General features: G+C 41.9%; 1 protein-coding gene across 1 annotated transcript in view; it reads left to right on the top strand.

Moving 5' to 3' along the window:
- LOC104324502 (transmembrane protease serine 11E-like) overlaps nucleotides 1-20,064 on the top strand; it is a 47,746-nt gene that overhangs the window by 12,971 nt on the left and 14,711 nt on the right. Inside the window, exons 4-5 of the mRNA XM_009928748.2 lie at nucleotides 9,436-9,503; nucleotides 13,074-13,237. Of these exons, the coding sequence (XP_009927050.1) occupies nucleotides 9,436-9,503; nucleotides 13,074-13,237 (232 nt within the window). The remainder of the gene's footprint in view (nucleotides 1-9,435; nucleotides 9,504-13,073; nucleotides 13,238-20,064) is intronic.

Here is a 20,064-nt window from a genome sequence, read left to right as displayed (position 1 = left end):
AGCCCTGCTGTCAGGCTGCTTCTCCCTGTCCTAGTCCATGTGTCTTTGTGGACTCTTGCATTAGACACTGTACCCTCCCCTGTCTATTATCCCCTACTCCTTCCTGCTCCCATGTGATGGTAAGCCAGGCTGTGGTTTGGGTGGATGGATGCTTCTCAGGTATGAGTGTAGCATGGCTCCCTCCTTGGCTAATTGGGTGGCTGGGGGAGAGGCAAGGTGTTTGTTTCCTCTCCGTGAGTGCCTCGAGCTACGGAATGGACTGGCATGGATTTGCCCTGTCGTCTCATCATCCGCAAGGCACCTGGGCTCTTCCCCTATCCTTCCACCGTCTGAAACCAACACAGAACTGGGTCTGGGCAGAGTGTTTGGGGATTGTATTAAGAGGATACCTGGGTAATTCCCTGGGGAAACTACTGCCTATCCCAATATTTCTACTGAAGTAATGGAATTTCAAGTGATTCTTGCCTCAGGACTCAGTGTTGTGTGTCAGGACATCTCTCTTAGAAACAGACATTTTGCTTCAGTGACTTCAAGTGATAAGAGAATCTTCTGTGCCTTAAGTGCAGACATTGGGGAAAGTTTTTAATGAATACAGCTGTTGAAGTTTGTCCTGCCTGATAGAATTGAATTAGTGTGGGTTTAATTTAGAAATAGTGTCTCTATTGGGTATGGCAGAGACACTTGTGATACCACAGGAAAGTGCTGCAGAATAGTTCTGATAACTGTGCCTGTTCTTGGTTGGTTTAAGGACTCAACTGATGAGTCCCCGTACTGGAGCTGGTAAGGAAGGAGGCAGTTTTCTCCCCTGGCAGACGATGATATTAGAGGTTGTTAGCACATTTCTCTCACTATGAGGAGAGAGAAGCAGAGGGGCAGGCAGGTGCCGTGCATCTCCTCCTCACCCCCCCATTCTTTGTGCTGCTAAGGTGAGTGAGGATCCCAAGAACTGTCAAGCGCAGCATTTGGTACTCAGTAGTTCTCTGCAGCTCTGCACCATCCCTGCCACTTTGTGGCTCACAACTGGGGCTTGTTAGCTGAATCCAATGCCTCTGCTTAGCAGCCTCCTGGGCCACCACCACAAAGGACACCGGTGGGTTGCAATGGGAGCTCACTTTGTCCTCTGCATCCTCAGTGGTGCAGATTCTCAGCTGCTTCAGCACAATTCAATTACAACCAAAGCACCCCAGTTTCCCAGCCCCCAGGCACTGATGTCTCCTCTCTGCAGACAGGGAACTGAGTTGGAGAGAGTTGAAAGGCCAAATCCATAAAGCCACTTCAGCACCTGAGAAGAGATCCCCAGAGATAGCAAAGAATTTTTCAAGTGCCTATGGGTGGATAATCAGGAAAGGACCCACTAAGTTCCTTTGGCACAGCCAGGTTTTATTCACTCTCATCAGGGTACTTGAGTTGCTTTGTGTTTGTTCTCTCTTAATTCCCATGTAGACACTTATGCTTCCATGGAAAGCAGAGCTTTAACACCTGATAACCTTGTTTGGTGGATGGGTTAGCCTTCAACAGAATGCTTGTAACTGACAGACACGCTACTTTATACCCAGTGAATAAGCTTGCAGCCATCCTGATATTAGGAAGGACCTTGTATCATTTGAATTGTGAATAGCTTACTGTCACATCTGCAGGGCCAAAGCCTGAAGTACTGGCTAAAGTTTCCATCTGAGCAGAACTCAAAGGAAGCCTAGCTGAAAAGACGACCAGCAGCAGTGAGTGAGTAGATGAGACTGCTGTTTTATGACATGTGGCCTTTTTAGGGTCAGACGTGACTCAAGTCTTCCTGAGGAGCAGAAGTGTGCATGTGTGTATTTGGAAGAGAGAGGGAGGTGCAATACAAATTACTTCAGAGCCAAGAGCTATCTGCTGGCTGAATCTGTACACAAGGTGTGTTTGTCACACCTTCCATGTTGGTGTTAAGGTAAAGCTCAGAAGCATGTGGCTTGCTCCATCAGTGCCTTATGGTCCTTGGGTCAGGAGGTTAACTCAGTAGGAGCAGATCTCCAAGACAGAAGTTTTTTGTAACACTCCTAAAGACTATTTGCTCTGGGAGACCAGACTGTGAGGACCAATTTAGAGGTGATAACTGAACATGCCCCAAGAAAAGGGAGTGTGCTGAAGTTTAAGGGAGTCTAACATGACTCTCTTTTCTACAGCAAGTTGAAAAGTGCAAGTATTTACAAGTATCATGGAGCTTCATTTGCTGTATGTGTGCTGTTTGCTCCCCCCTCCCAAACACTTCTTGTCACCTCTCAGCCCCTGAAAGAAAAGAAAATTGAAGGTAAATTGGACAGATCACAGAAAGATAAATTATGGTAGCTGCAGCAGCCAAATTTTTCCAAGGACTTTTCCAAGTCTTGCAGCACCCGGACCAAACTGAGTAAGGATGTTCCTGGTTGTAGTAAGTTTCAAAAGAGATTTGGTAGTGTTTTCAGATACGGATCCCAAAATTTAAACACTAAGTCCTTATTTAAACCCAAGCAGTCCTAGGCTCTGTATGGTCTCCCTCAAGTACTTGCTTATTACTGATATAAGGTGAAAAGAATGGAACGTTTATTGAAAGTTTTTCTTGTTCTTCACTGAAGGTAATTTTATTTAAAAGTGCATCTATAGTACAAAAGCCAGAAAAATGAATCTTTTTAAAGGCTTTTTAATACTCTCCTTTTTTTCTTGTTCTGCAAAATAATGTTGTAAAATGGACAAAAAAAGTCTTTTATCTATGCAAAAAAGATCTTTAAGATTAAGGAGCATTTTGAGAAAAAAATATGCTAAAATAAATCTAGGGCATTTGACAACTTCTGCTTTAAAAGCTTTATTTTAAACGAATGATTCTCGCAAATAGGAAATACTGTCCTTGGACTACCATGGTACAATAAGGGTGCCCTCTATGGGTGACTGGGGCTAGAAACAGAGCAGAAAGCATCTTTCCACAGTAATTCAGCCAACTGGGAAACATGGCAATGTAACAGTGGCCAAGATGACAGTGTGGCGGCTTGCTTGTTTAGCTCTAGAATTAGAGGTTGACAGCATACTTGACTGTCCGTGTGTATGTATACAGGTGTGGCCTTAAAGATATAGGTGAAATGCTGTACACCGAGAGAGGAAATAACTCACAGAAAGCACTTGCATCTCATTTGTGATGCTTTTTTCAGAAATTCCTATTGAAATCAAAAGAAGAAAAAGACCACTGGCCTAGGCATAAATGGCATTGATTTAAAAACTGAGATGCTTTCTTGCTTTAACTTTTGTTTCCAGGTTTTCCTGTTTCCACAGGTCACAGTAGCACAGGGAACTAGAAAAATATTGAGGGAAAAGTACAAAGTAGTTTTTAATGCTGGCATGAGTTAATGCAGTGTAGTGCATAAATCTGTAGCTTAGTGTTTTTCCTCACCTGTAAGATCTCATACTGTCAGCATGCTCTACCTAAACAGCATGAATTTCCAGGATGAAATGGTTAGTTATCAACAATGCGCCCAATATCCAACTTTTTTCTAACTTAAATTCAATGATCCTTCAACTTCATTGATTCTTTGACTTATTAATACAATGTAATTTTTTCAAGTAATAGGCATACAGGCTGATTTTTTTTTCTCATTTTTTTCTTGGTTCATCAAGGCAGAAGGTCTAATAAGCATGTACAAAGCCAGGAAAATCATAAGAAGACACCCCCCTACTCCTCCACCCCCCCCCCCCCCAACAAGTAACTCTAATCCAGATCCAGTGTGTGGCAAGAAAAGCTATAAAATGCGCACAAGGAAAATGGATGTGAACCTGAGCTGGAAAAAGGAATTCAAAATGGAATAAAGGGCACTTATCAATAGTGTGTGTGATTAAGGGTAGAATCTTATCTTAATTATAGACCCGCAATCCAGAATTACTGCATTGTTTACAGGTAATTAAATCAATGAAGTGATTTAAGATGTGAACTGGTGTCACCGAGATAAAAATCTGGCCGGTCAAGAGAGTGGTTGTTTAGAACATGGTGTCAAAAGCGAGAATCCAAATTCAGTACTGAACTTGCACGGTTGATGGTATTCGGGCACTTGTAACCTGAATACATCACCATTGATCTTCCTTAGATTTCATAAAACTATTCTTTTCCTAAGGGCTATTCACTCCTGTATTTCAGCTCCTTACCTCTAAGTGTTGCGTAAAAAAACCAGAGGGTGCAGAGTAATTTTCCTGGGAAAACCATACTTTTTGGGAAAAAAAACCCAAACCAAAATACGCAAAAGCCCTTCTCTGGATATTGACCCAGATGGTGTTCTCTCCAAAGTTGATTTTCTCTCCAAAAGTTGGAAAATCTCCTTCCTAAGTGGACAAAATTTCAATGGCAGTGTGAAAGTTTTAGGAAGGTAATTATGGACAATTGAAAGCAGGGAGTAGGAATGGGAATACTTAGGTGACCTTAATTCCAGCTCTAATGAAACTCTCATGCCATTACATGCCTTTGAGATTGGTTGCACGAGGCATAAGCATGGTACTTTAAATCCTGACATTATCCCGTGTATTAGTCCTCTTAATTTCTTTTATCCAAAAGCCCAATCTTTTTAGGAACCAATGTACAAGGTCAGTTATTTCTCTTTTGCCTCCAAGAACCATCCAGCTGAGCTCCTTATTTTAGTGCAAAGTTGGATAGTGCTTACTCACCTTCCAGCTTTAGCAGTCCAGTTAGTTTAAATTCTGTGAAGAATTTGTGATACCATTTGCATATGTATAGGATCACACTGCTCTTGCCTGCCATGACACATGCTTTCTTTGTGTACGTATGGTTTCTGATGGGAAGGTTTCTGATCTTCTGCTTTGCTGGAGGCCCCAAGATCGTTACACTTGCTCTCCTTCAGGCCCATTTTCTTTGCCTCGGGAAAGCACTGTGGCTGTAGGGCTGTCGCTGCTGTGAGTAGTTGCTATCTCTGATTCTAAGGGGAGTGTGATGTCCACAGCCCGGTTTGGAACAGTGCTGGGTTCATTTTTTGCTGTCCCTGTCTGCCTTTCTCCTCCCGCCCTCTCTCCCTCTAATCTCTGGTAGGGTTCCCAACTAAACCCTCAACTGAAACCAGGGCATGAGATATATCAGGTTGTCAAGGGAGCTGCTACTGGATTTGCATTATGGGCAGCTCTGGGGGTCTCAGCAGGTTGAGCTGTAAATTGGATGCAAATTGGCCAGCAAGTTGGGTGCTAGGTACAGAACTAACACAACTGATTAGTAGTAACTCATACTGTATGATTGCCACAAAACTGAACCAGGTGGTATGTTCCAATTAATATTTATAGTCAAAAGCTTTAAAAATCACTAATAATACACTTTACATCATAAAGAGCTAGTGAGGCAAGAGGAAGAACATAGTATGAGGATAGCTGTTGGAGGACTACACTGGCAGCAGGCAAAAGAGCACCAGTACTGAGCAACAAAAGGATTTGCGCTTCCAAACCTACTGAATGCTTTTGAACATCCCACACAAGTAACTCAGTGGGTTCAGCAATTATTCCAGAGGAAAGTTCTGTCAAACTAGATTTAAGATAAACTTTTTGATAAATCCTGTTACCCCGTGTGCAGTGGCAGAGCAGTGTGTGGTGGGAGAATGCAAGGGCTGACACAGCCAACCCTTCCACATCTGGGCAAGCCCAGCTCATGTCAGCCCTGTCCTATGCTGGAGAAACGGGATCCCTCTCGCATGTGGCCTACTGCCAGAGCTTGGGGGGTTTCTGGGTCCCAGGGAGGCAGGGCATATTGAGCAACTCTGAAATTATGAAGATTTTGGTAGGTTGCTTACAGGCCTCAGAGGGTTGGCCATGGTGCAACACAAGAGAAAGAGGATAATGATGAGACCTGGAGTTATTCAAGATAGGGTAGGAAAACAAGTCTTATTGATCAATGTGTAAAGCAACTTCTGGTTGCAAGGAACAAGGAAGAATTTCCTTTGTGGGTAGGCTTGTACAGATGGGAATGTTTTGCCCTCTTATTGCATCTTTAGTACTAGCCACTATTAGTTACTGTATTCCATAGATGGACCAGTGTTAAGGAGTGAAGTCCAGTTTGTCTTAGAAAATTATACTGCATGGAGAGAAGCTTTGTAAAAAGGATAGAGGATATGAAATTAAATTGAGGAAATACCAGATGGCATTAAGCTAAACTAGCCAGCAAACATTAACTTAAAGAAAAGCTTGTTTGGATGAATGCTAAAATAAAGGCTGTCAGGAAAGTGCTGCTCACTTGAAAGGAGCAGGACTTGGCACTTGGTTAAGAATGCTCATAGGCCTTGCCTGCAGCAGCACCTGTCACCATTGAGCAGTTGCTAGACAAGGGCCAGGAAAACAAGTGAGATGCACTTACATCAGTGGTGAATTTAAGGGATCTGGTCATGACAGCGTCACTTTTGAGTGCCTGTAATCAAAGCAAAATGCTTAAAATGAGTGTAGATGCTTTGCCCAGGCAGGACCGGGTCTCGCCTAGTTACTGGGCAAAGTTCTAGTTGGGTTCCAGGGTTGTGACTCAAGCTGGAAAGAAAGCTATAAGCAGGCTGGAGAGAAATGTTTACTGTTTGGTATGGGTATGAAAGGCTTTACTGGAAGGCGAACAGTAAAAATATGAGACAGAACATTAATCTTTGAAAGTTATTATCTGAAGGCATCTTGCTACATCTTTTCCTCTTACATAAACTCTGTATGAATATAAAGATTACTGTTAATAATTCAGGTTACCAAAATCATCCTTGAAGGAAAGAGGAGATCTGGGACAGATTCATATCTGTCAAACGAATTCATCAGCACGTGAGAGATAGGGGCCACAGTGCAGAGGTTTGGCTAGCATATCTCTCCTGATAAGATACAGCAGATTACAAAAGTAAAAAATACCAGATCAAGTTTGAAGGTGTTAAAGGCCCTGCAAGGATCACTGGAAACAAAACTACTCTCCAGTTGTTTTTTTAATCTATTGGTGATGTATTACTAAGGCAACTCTTAAGGAGGGGAAAATTAGTGACAGCATGCAGCAGGAAAAGTAGCTAGTCTCTCATTCAGTTATGAAATTGTGAAAGAGAATGGAAGTAACACAAATCCAGTAATTTTGTTATCATTTTAAATCATATGCTTACTGGTCTCTCCACAAAAATAACTAACATGCCTTTTGGATTGAATTTTCTGAAAACAATGTCTGTTGCTGATAGTTCAGTTGCATTTGGACTCCTTAGAGTCCTTTCATAAAAAGCACTGTGTGTAACTGTGTTTTGTCAGATGCGACTGGAAATCTCTGTCTTTGCTGCAGCACATGGTGTTCCTGATCAGACTGTAGAGAACAGCTAGGAAGTGGTCCAGGGTGAGGAGAAAAAGAGAAAGCTGAACATGTCAGGAGTACAAAAAACACAATCACATGAGCTGCTCAGGCTGTAGCAAAGATACACAAGAGAATGGGTGACAGAAGTAAGGATCCCTGTATCTGCTGCAGAAATGCAGGTGGAGACTGTAGCAACAACACTTGCAATCTCTGAGATGAGACAGTACAGACAGCTTGAAAACACTGTTGCTAGGAGGAGATAAAGGATTCAGGAATGTCATATTGACTTAATCCTCCCTTGCAAGGGATTATGAATTCTTGCTCTCTTCACTCCCAAGCTTAAAGACAGCCTGCTTTTGCTTTACTGTTTAGCAATGTAGAAGCTTGAGATGTACCTCAGCCCAACTCAAGGCTCTTTTGTTTCCAAAGCACTCTGCAAAGAAGCCCCTGTCCCAAAGATCTCAAAAGTTCTCAGAGGCAGTGCAGCCAAAGATAGCACACGCCATTGTGTGCCACAAAGCTGGCAGTGCTGCTTAACTACATGCTTCTGCTTATACAATCATCAGTGAAGCAGTTAACACTGTGACAGAAAACTACGAGCAAATGTAATCATTAAAAAAAGCCCCAAAAACAAACCACCACGACTTTTTGTCTGAGGGCAAATACTTCCAGTAACCAAGGGGGGGGGGGGGGGGCACGGAGTGGCACAGGCTGCAGAGTTAGAGGAAACAAAACACTTCATTCTTGATTTCCAACTGTATGCTGCATAAAATGCAGTGGTAGCAGCTGGCAATCTGTGAAGTGACAGGTTAAAGTGCATTCTGCGTATATACAGTAGCTTGTCGCAGTTGATCTGTTTTGTTTCCATAGAATTTTGTCTTTTCCAAATGCCTAAGTAATTCCAAATAACTGCCAGTAACAGCAAAATAAAAGATGAACTCAATGCATGACCATTAAGAACTTTTCTTTTTTTTCCTTACTAATGTATGCTTAAAATCACTTTAAAATAATAAAATGTGCAGTTTTAATCTCAAAATTATTCTGCTTCAGTATCACTGTGTAATGACATGAGGCTTCATCCTATGACAGCCAAGGCTGGAAAGAGGGTCTTTGTGTTCTTTGGGAGGAATCACTCCCAGATTTCATGCTTACATGCTTGTTTCTGTATCTGAAAGATTTCAACATACTAGAAGTTTGAGAACCATTACCTTTTCTTTCCTTTGGAAGACAGAAAATCTGGAGATTTGGCTAAATCAGACAACCTTTATGGGCTAAAAACTACAAAAAAGACAACTTGCATGATTTTGTAAAGCATTTCTATGTAGTTTTTCCTGTAATGCATTTGATGTTTACAGGACACGTTCGACTTACTGGGTCTTGCTGATAGGAGGAACCGCATAACTCACCAGTGACTTTGCTATTTCTTAATACTTCAGTGATCCTGAGCCATTCCTGGCAGAATTTCATGACATGTTATATCACACTGCGCTCTCTCAGACTGATCACGCAATCTTGAGGCAATGTTCAGCCTACAGCAGGATGTGGTTAAGCAGGCACCAGCAAAGATGTCATTTGGGGATTGACTCCTTATGAGTCCTAGGTTTCTGATTTCTGATGAGAATTGCTTGACAATTCTCCTACCATGTGGCAAATCACAAGGGTATTTGGGGGATATAATTTGAGATCATGGGTAGTTTTGCTATAAGTTTCTATAGGACCAAGGATAAGTGCTGTACCAGAAAGGACCCCTACAAGAGAGGCTCAGTGCAGTGCAGAGCACAGCGTGCTGCATCCTTTCTGTAGGCCATCTTTAGGAGGCTGTGCTTTGGGAGATTGCAGCAGTGTGTTTGAAGGATGTTTATGAATGTCTTTCATTATGCCTGGGAGTGGACGGGACAGCACTGTAGTGGCACACTGATGCAGTCATAGGATATTTAGAAAAATGAGTTAACTTTTTAGGATGTGCCTTAGGCCAAATGGGAAATGGTTAGGAAAAGTCTGTGGCAAATGTTATCTAGAGGCTGGGCTGGATTACATTTCTTGGCTCTGTAAACTGTGAGTTTGTGACTGAATGCTGTTCTCTGAATGCTCCTTCCAGCAATATGTCTGTTTCCCTCCTTTTTTGTTGTTATCTTATATTTTTCTTTTTTCAACAGATCGACAAGACATTTTACAATTCCATTTTAAGGAAAAAATACATCCGTTCACGCTTAATCAGAGTGAGGTATGTGAGATTATAATAAATGCACGCAGCTGAGACAAAATGAAATGTACACCAAGCAAAGTGCAGTTAGAGAGCCATTTGATCTGATTCAGTAAAGTGTATTTTATGTAAAACTGGAGCATAACCCCCAGTTGAGCATAATCTTATTCTGAACCATGCCCTCCTTTGGATCTTGATGCAGAAGATAAACTTCAGTCAGTCCAAATTCTGTACAAGTTTGTGTTCAGAACTTGAGCAAGCTTTAGCTAATAAAGCAGCTATAACTTGAGCTATCTAAAAAAAGCATTTTCAAAACTATTTCCTTCACTGTAATGCAGATGTCATTTTACTTCTAGTATTGCTCCTGTGCTGGGCTTGTCGAGTAAAACCCAAGCATGGCTGTGCTGGTTCAGAAGGTCTCACTTGTCACTGTTGTGTCTCAAAGAACTGGCATAAGTAGGTGCCTAGGGAACAGTAGCAGCCCAACAGACATGTATGATAACTGCTTCTTGGTATGCTCCCTACCTCCAGCTATTTACCACTTGGAATTTCCTGAAGTGCTTGTGGTTTGTTTAGCAGCCCCCAGTGGAGTTATTTTCCAAGGACTTGTCCAGTCTCCCCTGGACTCTTGAAATTTGTGCACCTCAGTCATTTAGTAAGGAGTTACTTGTGAAGAGCCACCTTCTTTGGATCATTCAATGGCCCCTAGTTCTTCTGCTGGAAGAGGTGATGACAAGTTGATCTCTATCCTTCTCTCCATGCAATTAGTCGTATCGGACACTCCCATCGTATCACTTTTCTCTCTTGTACCCTATGAGCTCTACTGTTTCTTTCAGTTGAAAGTCCCAGGCTGTTCAACCATTCTTTGCAGGAACTGTTCCTTGTCACCCTGCTCCCGTATCTCTTTCAGGTCTGCTGTCCCTGCTTTTTGAGATGAAGGGGTCAGACCTGTGGCTGGGATTATGATTGAGCAATGTTGTTTGTTTTTTTTTTCTCTTTTATTCTCTGTTCATTTGCCAATAATATCTAATATTCTATTGGATTTTTTTGACCACTGTTGAGTGCTGAAAGTGACCTGTTAATAGAACTGTCTATTGTAATATTAGGGTCTTGTTCCTGAGTGACAGTGCCCATCGCTTTGCAAGTAAGCCTTGAATGTCTTAATAATCACGCGCTAAAGCTGCAAGACTAATGATAGCAGCCTCGAGATCTTATTCTTGTGAATGTATTTCTCCTTGTTCTTCTATGGTTTGTGAAATCCAGCCCCCTGCTCTACCTTAGCTTAATGCCCAGTTAGGCAAATCACACAAGTCATTATTTGAATGTAGCTTTAGAAATATTTTTCAATACTGACTAGAGTGTTACAAGTGTAGACAAGGTGATTTAAGGATCCAAGAGGCCAATCTGCAGGGAGAATGTTTTTCATTACTTCTTGTTCCCAAGGACAGACTTACTGTGGTGTTTGCTGTGTTGGATGCAAGACTTGTATGCTCCAAAGCTTGTTTACTTTTTCAAATATACAAGCTTTATGCCTCTTGAAGTGCTCAGGCTGCAAGCTCTTTTAAGCAGGGTCATTGTTGTGAATTTGCTTGAAAAGCATTGTGCATGTTTTTTGGCTCAGTATAAACAACGCATTAGTAATAATGCCCACTGCTCACTGAGAAAGACAAAACAAATCTTGACTAGGTGTCTTTGGCTCTAGACCTTTGCTATATAGTGAGTGATTCAAGGCAGGCTGTACTTACCTGAGGGTTTCGAGAGGTGTGGTGTGCTTGCAAGAGTTGATACAGTAATTCCAGTGTGGCACAGCACAGGAAGAGGAGTGGGGGGAGAGGTGCGGGAACACCTCAGAAATGCAGAGCAACACCCACAGTTGGATCAGATAATATCTGGAAAATAAATGGAGTGCCAATCACACTGAAGTTGGCACAAAGGGAAAAAACAGCCTGTTGGAAAGTTCACTCAGTCTCAATTATGAGATCCTTGAGGCAAGGAACATGTCTTTCTGCTCAGCTACGAAACACTCAGCATGCCTTGGTGTGCTCATAACACATGGCCTTTTATTTGCCCTTCACTGGCAATAGCAGGAGTGTCTGTTTCATTTTGGCGCATGTTCCTTTCGAAGATCATAGCCTGATTGCATGCCTTCTGTATAAGCTACTAGCCTTCTATTTTTAATTATCTTATTTTTCCTTTATATAATTACAAATTTCCAAGTATCATGGTTTAAACCCGGCCAGCAACTAGGCACCACGCAGCCGCTCACTCACTTTCCCCCCACTCCCCCATGGGATGGCGAGGAGAATCGGAAAAAAAAGTAAAACTCGTGGGTTGAGATAAGAACTATTTAATAACTGAAGTCAAATAAAATGTAAAACTAACAATAATAATACTACTACTAGTAATGAAAAGGAATAAAATAAAATGAAAAAAATAAACCCAAGAAAAAAACAAGCGATGCACAATGCAGTTGCCCACCACCTGCTGACCGATGTCCGAGCAGCGATCCACCCCTCCTGGCCAATGGGCTTATCTCACTATCACAAAGATAGCGAGATATAACTGGAAGATCTTCTCTTTTCCTCTCCCATCTGAATGATGCTTAAGACAGAGCAACCTGCTTTTAGCTTGCCCCCTCTATGAAGTAACTGTGATTCCACCTGTTGTGGGCTGTGTCATTGCTTCTTGGCTCAGGCAGGAGAAAGCACAGGAGAGAAGGTTCTCGGTGCATGCTCTTATCTTCCCTGTGTAATGACCAAGGATAAGCCATCTGCAAGCACAGAGCAAGATTTACTATGCCAGATCAGATACTTTGGTGTTTGTAGTCTAGCATTCAGTCTCTTGCAGTATCTGATGCTTTAAGGAAAAATAAATACTACTACCAGGTGAATTCAGTCTGTTGGAAGATTTTTCTTCCTTTTCTTTCCTCTGATCTTACATAAAAACTGTGGAAATGTGTGTCCCAGTGTGGGTGCTGCTTGTACTTTTCAGTGAGATGTTAAAGGCCCCTTTTGTGGTCCATCTCTTGGACTGTGATAAGTAGATTGTGGATATGCTGCTGAGTTTTCATTTATTGTTGCATAACGTGAGGTTATTAGTCACGTTCTCCCAAGAGATTTCAGTGGTGGAATTGGGTTGTGTGGTCAAGTACCTTTTTGACAGCAATTGGAGATTTTTATTCTGTGTATGTATGCAACCCTGAAAAGGTCTGTCTAGATACCGTTAACCATCTACCTGATGTTTCTGAAGTGCTGTGTATCCAGCTTTTCATTGCAGTCAGATCAGTTCATTCCCTCCTGCTCTTGTGTCTCAACCATGCCATCAGTGACTGCTTTTTAGACTCCATTGTAATGTTGTTCTGGCCATTAGTTCACAGAAAACATCATGCCTTCTTCTAGCCTAAGACATGTTTGGCCATTCAGCATTTGCTTGGATTTCTTTTGGCAATACCTTCTCTCAAAAATGTACAAAATGTTCAAAGATGTATCTAATCCTTTATGTTACATTGCCATTGCTAGAGCAGCTAAGATAAAAACTAAGAAATGCAGAAATGGGCTGAAGGTAACCAGACTGTGTTTCGTTGGTTTGTAGCCCAGATGCTGATGGTGTGATGGCAGAGGCTTTGCTCACATTCTGGTTCTCCTCCACGGATTCTAGAGAAGCATTGCGAGAAAGAGTTGAAAGGATCTTACGGAGGGGCCTGAAAAAATACACAGGGCCCCTGCGAATAAATGTCAGATCTTCTACCATCTCAAGTAAGTATATTACATCTCTCTTAAAGGTAGTTCTTGCCCTTTTCTGATGGATGAGACTTGATTTTTCCTTTCTGATGATGGCTGTTACTGAGTCTGAATGACAGTCTTTCCTGCTCATTAAGTTAGAACAAAATCAGTGGCAATATATAACCCCCCTTTTAAATATGTCTTAAATATGCATAAACAGGAGTAGTTGCTTTGTGGCCTTACAGTACAGCCTTAGCCTCCCTCCAAACTGCAGTACTAACCTTATGCTACTATCAGGGTGAAGAGTAGGAGCCTCACCACAGTGCTTCAGTACACAGCAACACAAACATGCTCCCTAGGTCTTTGCTTCTCCGAGGAGTCTGAAAGTGCAGAAACTATGCTTGGATGACAGTGGGGAAACAGCCAATGCACTGAAAAAATATATTTGGTGGGAGGATCAAAATCCTTGCAAATTCCCCAGGGGAAAGGGAAAGAAACGGAAAATGTTCTCATCTATATGACTTCTCAGCTGAGGATCTAGCCCCTTCTTTGCAAAGCAGACCTGCATCTGCAGGATATGAAAATTAACAGCGCTATCTTTTTGATTTAGTGAATTACCAAACAGACACTGAAAGGCAGCTTTCCCTCCTCTTCTAGGCTTCTGATCTGTTAGAGATTTTTTGTGCAGGCTTGGACTCTTGTCTCTGACTTGGCTTCAGTTATATATAGTCAGCATTTTTTCTGGATGTCAGACTTTTCAAGAATGAGTTGCTAGTTGAAAGGAAGGGGCAGGTACTTGCTCCATTTGTTTTTGCAGACCTTTTGCTTACTCCTAGCACAAGGGTGACGGTACAGCACATGGGTGGCCACTTGCTGCTTGCTGTTCCACACCAGACTACTTAAACCAGCAGACATCTGCAGAGGCCAGACAGCTGTGTTGAAACACAAGAAGCCTCGGCCAGATTCCATGCTGGATGGATCCAGACTTCCTCCCCCTCAGAAATGACCAGGAGCAACCTCTTGTTCTGCCTCTCAGTGCTTGAACTGGGCACATTGCATTGCAGCAATGCAGTGAAACTCAAATATGAGCTGTCACACACCCATTGTTTCTTGATGGGCCAGCCAGTCTTCCCCATTGGAATGGCTCAGGATGATAGGTGACATCCCTTTGGGCAAAGAAACACCATTTCTCCGCAGTGTTGTTTATATGCTGGTAGTTCCTGTTCAGCAAAGTGCATGTGTAATTTGTCCCAGATAGAAGTACTGTGTGGGCATTAATTAGAGAGATTCAAAGAGTTGGGGGGGGGGGGTGGGTGGGTTGGTTTTTTGGTTTTCTGTTTTTTTTTAAAGACAGTCAGGTCATGAGTTAGTGAATTTTGATGCTTCAGTTTAATTTGGCGCCTTACATAAAGGACAAAATTGGAAAGAGTACAAATATGCTTGTTAGAAAAGGACTGTGATCTCCTCATCGAGTTATCTGATTAGCTGCTTTTATTCAGTCTGGTAAATGTGGGAAGTGACTCAAAACTCTGTTTTCATTGACCTTGAACTGCACCAGGGCTGTTTCAGTAATGTACTAGTTGCTAGTTAAAAAAATTAGTTGATACAATTGAATCACAATGTTTTCATTAAATATTTGGTCTCAGTAAAAGATGGCATCTCTCTGTTACTTTGATAAAGTTGTATGATAAACTTTGTGTTGCTTTTCTTGGATCTCTCAGCCTATCCATAAAACACTGACTACTTAGGTCTACCATTCACTACAGGACTAGCATTGTGCAACCATTACCTATGACACAAAGGAACGTAAACAATATCTTGCCATTTCTAAGAGATGACAATAAAAGGTTCCATTTAGATCTTTCTTTGCTGATAGGATTTCAGCAGTACTATGAGGCTTGGGCAAGCTCCTGTTGGTGCTACCGTTTAAGAACACCAGGTTGACTCAAGTGAAGGGTATAGAAGAGCACTCCCATGCTTTTAGAGGAGATGCGGGTCTCAATTTAAAAGCTTGTCTTCTTCCTCATACCTGGGAGAAGTGACAATTTTCAACAAATCCTGGCAGTCCAGAGAAGGGTCTAGGTTTTGCATTTCCCGCTTCTCTGTCCCCTCCTGAAATATCCTATCCAACCTTAGTATTTAAACCAAGGAAAGCTAAGAAGCCCTAGGCTTTTTCCATGCTCTGTAGCACCTTTCTAAATTTTGCTTCATTGTAGCTTTGATGGTTTTGCCAGCTGGAATCCTTGTTTATGTTGAGGCAATCTCAGAACAATTTCATAATGGCTTGTAAAAAAATCATTAACCTGTTCATTGTAATCATCTTATCAAAAGATTCTAATTTGGGGGCCATAATATATAGCTTAGTTTAGCTAAGCATAGCTAACTAGTTGAAGAAATCCAGGTCAGGCACTTATTTACATTGCATGCTAGGAGGGTCTGCTAAGGAGAACCTCCTTAAGTCTTCCTCCCCGGATCTAATCATCTTGTTGTTCAACACCCTGTCTCAACTTGCACTTCACTCAAAAGTATTTGCTTTGAGGATCAGCTCCAACAAACTCCTACAAATTGGCTGCAATGCTCGGATCTTCAGCTGCAGTTCAGGGCAGCAGTACAAAACTAACTAGTCTGCCAGACCAGGGGTAGAACTTGCATTGCTTCTTCATTCCTGAGGATTGGGAATAAAGAGGGGATAAAATCTAAACTGACAATGTTTTATTAGTTCAGGGTTTTTTTCAAAAAGAGAGAGAAGCTTGATTGTACAGATGTAAAAAATAGCAAGTGTGCAAAATTTAAAGGAAAACAATATTGTCTCTGGTTTGTATCATCACTAAGCAGTAGATGTTCTTTACATGGGGCTGCAAAAATACATTTGTATCAAGGTATCTTCAGATGTGTTATTACGGAAGTCCCTGCTTTCTTATTTAGCTAGACTTCATAATCCCCTGGTCAAGGACACTGGTATCTCCAGACATCCACTATAGCTTTGATAGAAAATAGGAGGTGATAGAGATCTCTGCACTTGTGTACAAACCCCACTGGAAGCCCAAATGTTTTTCAGTGGAGAGTCAAGCAAACTAAGTCCTATCTTCTCTCAACAGCAGTGCAAGGGCCAGCAAAATGAGATATCAAAGTTGGGTGACTTGGAAACACCTACGTTAGGACTTGCTCTTCCACTGGCACTGAAAGAAGAAGGTGTTGCAGTTTGTCCTCCATATAGTTCTGGCACCAAAGAGATCTCATACAAGGCTGAATTTTTTTCCCCAGGGTTTCTTGGTTAGAAGTAGAGTCAACTCACAGCCTGGATCCCCATTAAGCAAGGTGTAGAGCAGCTTGCCAGACTATTTCCTTTTGTCAGGTAGGTTGGAAGTCTCCCAGAATGTATTTTTGGGAATGCACTTCTGACGTCAGAAAGAAACTGGTTGCAAGATCACTGGCACTGTTCAAAGTGAGTAGGAAATATTTCCACCTGATATACAGCCAAGGGTTTTGACCATGAACAATGAGTCATGAATTCGTTTTGATCAACAAGTTAACTGTTATTGTTTCTATTTATCTGGCATCTGGGGCTTGCTAAAGCACCATACAAATACAAAGTGCAGAACCTGGGAGACAGATTCTCACTTCTTTATTGAGTCTTCTGTGGGAGACAAGCAGATGAGTGTCTGACCTGGATGACTGAGGAATATTTCATCTCAAATAATGTATGTAGCAGTCTGATTTTTTTTGTACTTTACCAGCCACAACAGCAGCTTGGGGGAGTGGAACAGGACATGCACCTGTGCATTGGGAAATACAGTGGAGATATGACATTCCTCCACTTTGATGCCATTACTTTGGCACAAGGTGGTACATTTCAGTGTTTGCAAGAGTCTAGAGAGGCTAACTGAAATTGGATGGACTGAAATGTATTTTAAAAAGAATATTTTGCAAGGACATGCTTGTGATGAAGGAATTAAGCAGGAAATCATCCTGGTCTGACTTCTTAGATGACCCAGATAAGTTGATTTAATTAATTTCCTCACTCAGGTCTTGTTTTTCCCTTTCTCTGCCTTGCCTGCAGAGGTTGCTAGTAATCTGGGCTGCCCCTACTGTAGTGAGACCTTGACTGCAGCTGGGGCATAAGTGTAGGTCAGGAAGAAAAATAATGCTAAAAACTGTATCAGCTTGGATACACGCTGCTGAACTGGTACATAATTCCTCATGCAGATCCATCCTCGGGCTGCAGGATGCCCAGATGGAGGAGTTGTAAATACACTGTGAGGTGTGGACCTCTGTTCTCACGGACAGAATTAAAATGTGGTTGATGGGGGGCGGGGGGTGAAGTCATGGATGTGAGGACAGGTCCAGTGGACATAAGTAGGGAGGGAAGGGCTGGGTGACAGGGACAATTAGAGGTACAAAGCCTTTGCCTTGTCTCTACCAGGTTACTCTCTCCTGTTGAAGGAATGAGAATTGCATCACCTGTATCTAAGCCATGTTTTGCTGCTTCTACAAGGGTGCATAACTCTAGGGAGGTAATTCCTGTTGAGAGAGCGGTGAGAATATTGGAAGGTTAGAGGGGAGATGTTCTAAGTCGTGGGCACTATGTAACCACACAAGAGCATGACTTTCCTGCTGAGCCCAAAGCTCATGTTTTGCCATCTTTCAGGAAACTCCTGCATTTCCTTTTGGGTACAGTTTTTGGAACATGACTGAATCTGCTCCTCAATGCTCTCATTCCCATTTCACCCCAGTACCTCGGGCCTTCATGGTCTTTAACGTAATTAAAGAGTATTAGAGTAGAGCTATTATCCCCACCTCTGTCTGCACTGCAGGACAGATGCACTCTGTGACATTCCTCTCAGCTACCCAGGTTGGTGACCTACTGAAACGTGTCAGAGATCCTTTTTTGCCTGCATGCACTGTTGTTACCCTAAATAACACTGAACTAGGTGAGCCCCCTGTTTCTGATGCAGCTGAGAATTTTGTAATTCTCTCTTTTTTTGACAAGTTTTTATTAAAGTGTGACAAAGGACAGTGGGGAAAACATTTCCTCTGCTCCCTGGTGCACTTCACAAAGCTGTGCTTCAAATGCGTGTCCAAGAATGTGTTATTAGTACTGAAGCACGTACTTTTTCTTAATTTTTTTTATGTTTACAACCCTCTTCTCCCTTCATAACCCATTTGAGATAATGTCTACCTTGCCTTCTCTGTGTGAAAAAACAACTTACACAAGCAAGATGTGGGAACTTAATATAATAGAGAATGGAACATGTAGTTTGCCTTTGAAGCTAGCAGTTATATTATGACATAGAGAAAATCACGGGTGGAAACCTTTAAAGAAAATCAAGTTTCTTGTGGGAATCCACATCTGTGAAAAATTATCTAATTGGGTAAAGCTGTATCAGATTTTTAAAATTAATTTCTCATCTTTAATTTTGTAGCCATCTCTGGCCCTTTCCACACTGAAAATGCATAATGTCCCGTAATAATGCATTTGCTTGCCTTGTTTGAACTACTTCCATATAACGTCCGGTCCATTTATGTCACTGAGAGTTCTGCCTGTTATTTTCTTTTTAATGCAAACACTGATCACTGTGGCTTAAATGAAATGAGGCAGTGGACACAAGACTAATTCTTCTGATGCAGTGACACTGGTATTATTTAAAGACGTGGCAAAGCAAGCACATTTTTCTGTAGGAATCTCTGACTCCCTCAGAGATAAGTGGTCACATTCACTCTGCAGTTAACTACAAACCCGCAAACATTTAGGTGGTTGCCAAATAGATCCATGGGCTTTGGGCACTGAACTCACTTAGAAATCCTGGCCTTAACTGGTTATTGCATATAAACAATTACCAAAATAAAGATGCTTTCCTGCTCTTGCTTAGTCCCCTTTTCTTTCCATGTTTGCTCAAAGACATAAGTTGAAGAGTAAAAAAGTTATTTACTGATAAGTTATTAATCTCAAATAGTAACTGCAAGTCACTATTCTCATTAGTCAGAAATTAAGACCAATAATTTAAGTGTATTTTAAGGTTATTCCATTTACTAAATATGCAAAATAACTGTATGAACAAAATTGCTTGTCCAGTTGGAGAACAGAGCCCTCTTCTGAAAGATGGAATCCCTAAGCCACGTTTCAGTAGATTGCTGTGATTTTAATTTAAACAGTAGTTTTCTCTTGTAAGTTAGGCAAGCTTTAATTAAATAGCAAGTTCCATTTTACAGGTAGGCAATGCATGTTCAAGTTGAACTTGTTCTTGTTTACAGTGGAAGCCTGAACACTGTTTTCCTAAATGCGGCACAAACAACTATTTTTGCAGCTGTATGTGGTTGGGACAAGATATGACACTTAATTGTTACTAATTGATGCTTTTTCTTGGTAGTGCAAACAACTAGGGCAACTAGTAAATGAGCAGGGCAGCAAAATTGCCTCTCGTGCCTTACAAGTGATTGCTTCAAGGCAGGGCTTGCAACATGTTGGCTGGCACAAAGTGAGCAGCTATGCTGTTGACCAGGCCCAAAATGTCAAGCTAGTAACAAACGAAGGCAAGCCCCTAACGAGGTAAGCCAGTAAGCGACGTGATTTTCAGCAGCATCGTGTAACCCAAAGTGCTCCTTCCTTTTGATGGGATCTGCTGTGGGATGGGCTTATCTGAAAATAGTGTCGGTTCAGGTTTCCAAACACACACATATGCTCTGGGTTTGGGGTCTTGGTTTTGAGTCCCGGGTATTATGCGCTAATTTCACCTGTCCCGATCTGCATGATGGGTTCCTGGGTCTGTGTCCTGGTTTCAGCTGGGATAGAGTTAATTGTCTTCCTAGTAGCTGGTATGGTGCTATGTTTTGAGTTCAGTATGAGAAGAATGTTGGTAACA

Source organism: Haliaeetus albicilla, chromosome 1 (assembly GCF_947461875.1).
Source record: "Haliaeetus albicilla chromosome 1, bHalAlb1.1, whole genome shotgun sequence".
In the NCBI taxonomy this organism is placed as follows: Eukaryota; Metazoa; Chordata; class Aves; order Accipitriformes; family Accipitridae; genus Haliaeetus; species Haliaeetus albicilla.
Note: the sequence above shows the minus strand (reverse complement) of the source record. Positions and strands in the feature narration are given on the sequence as shown.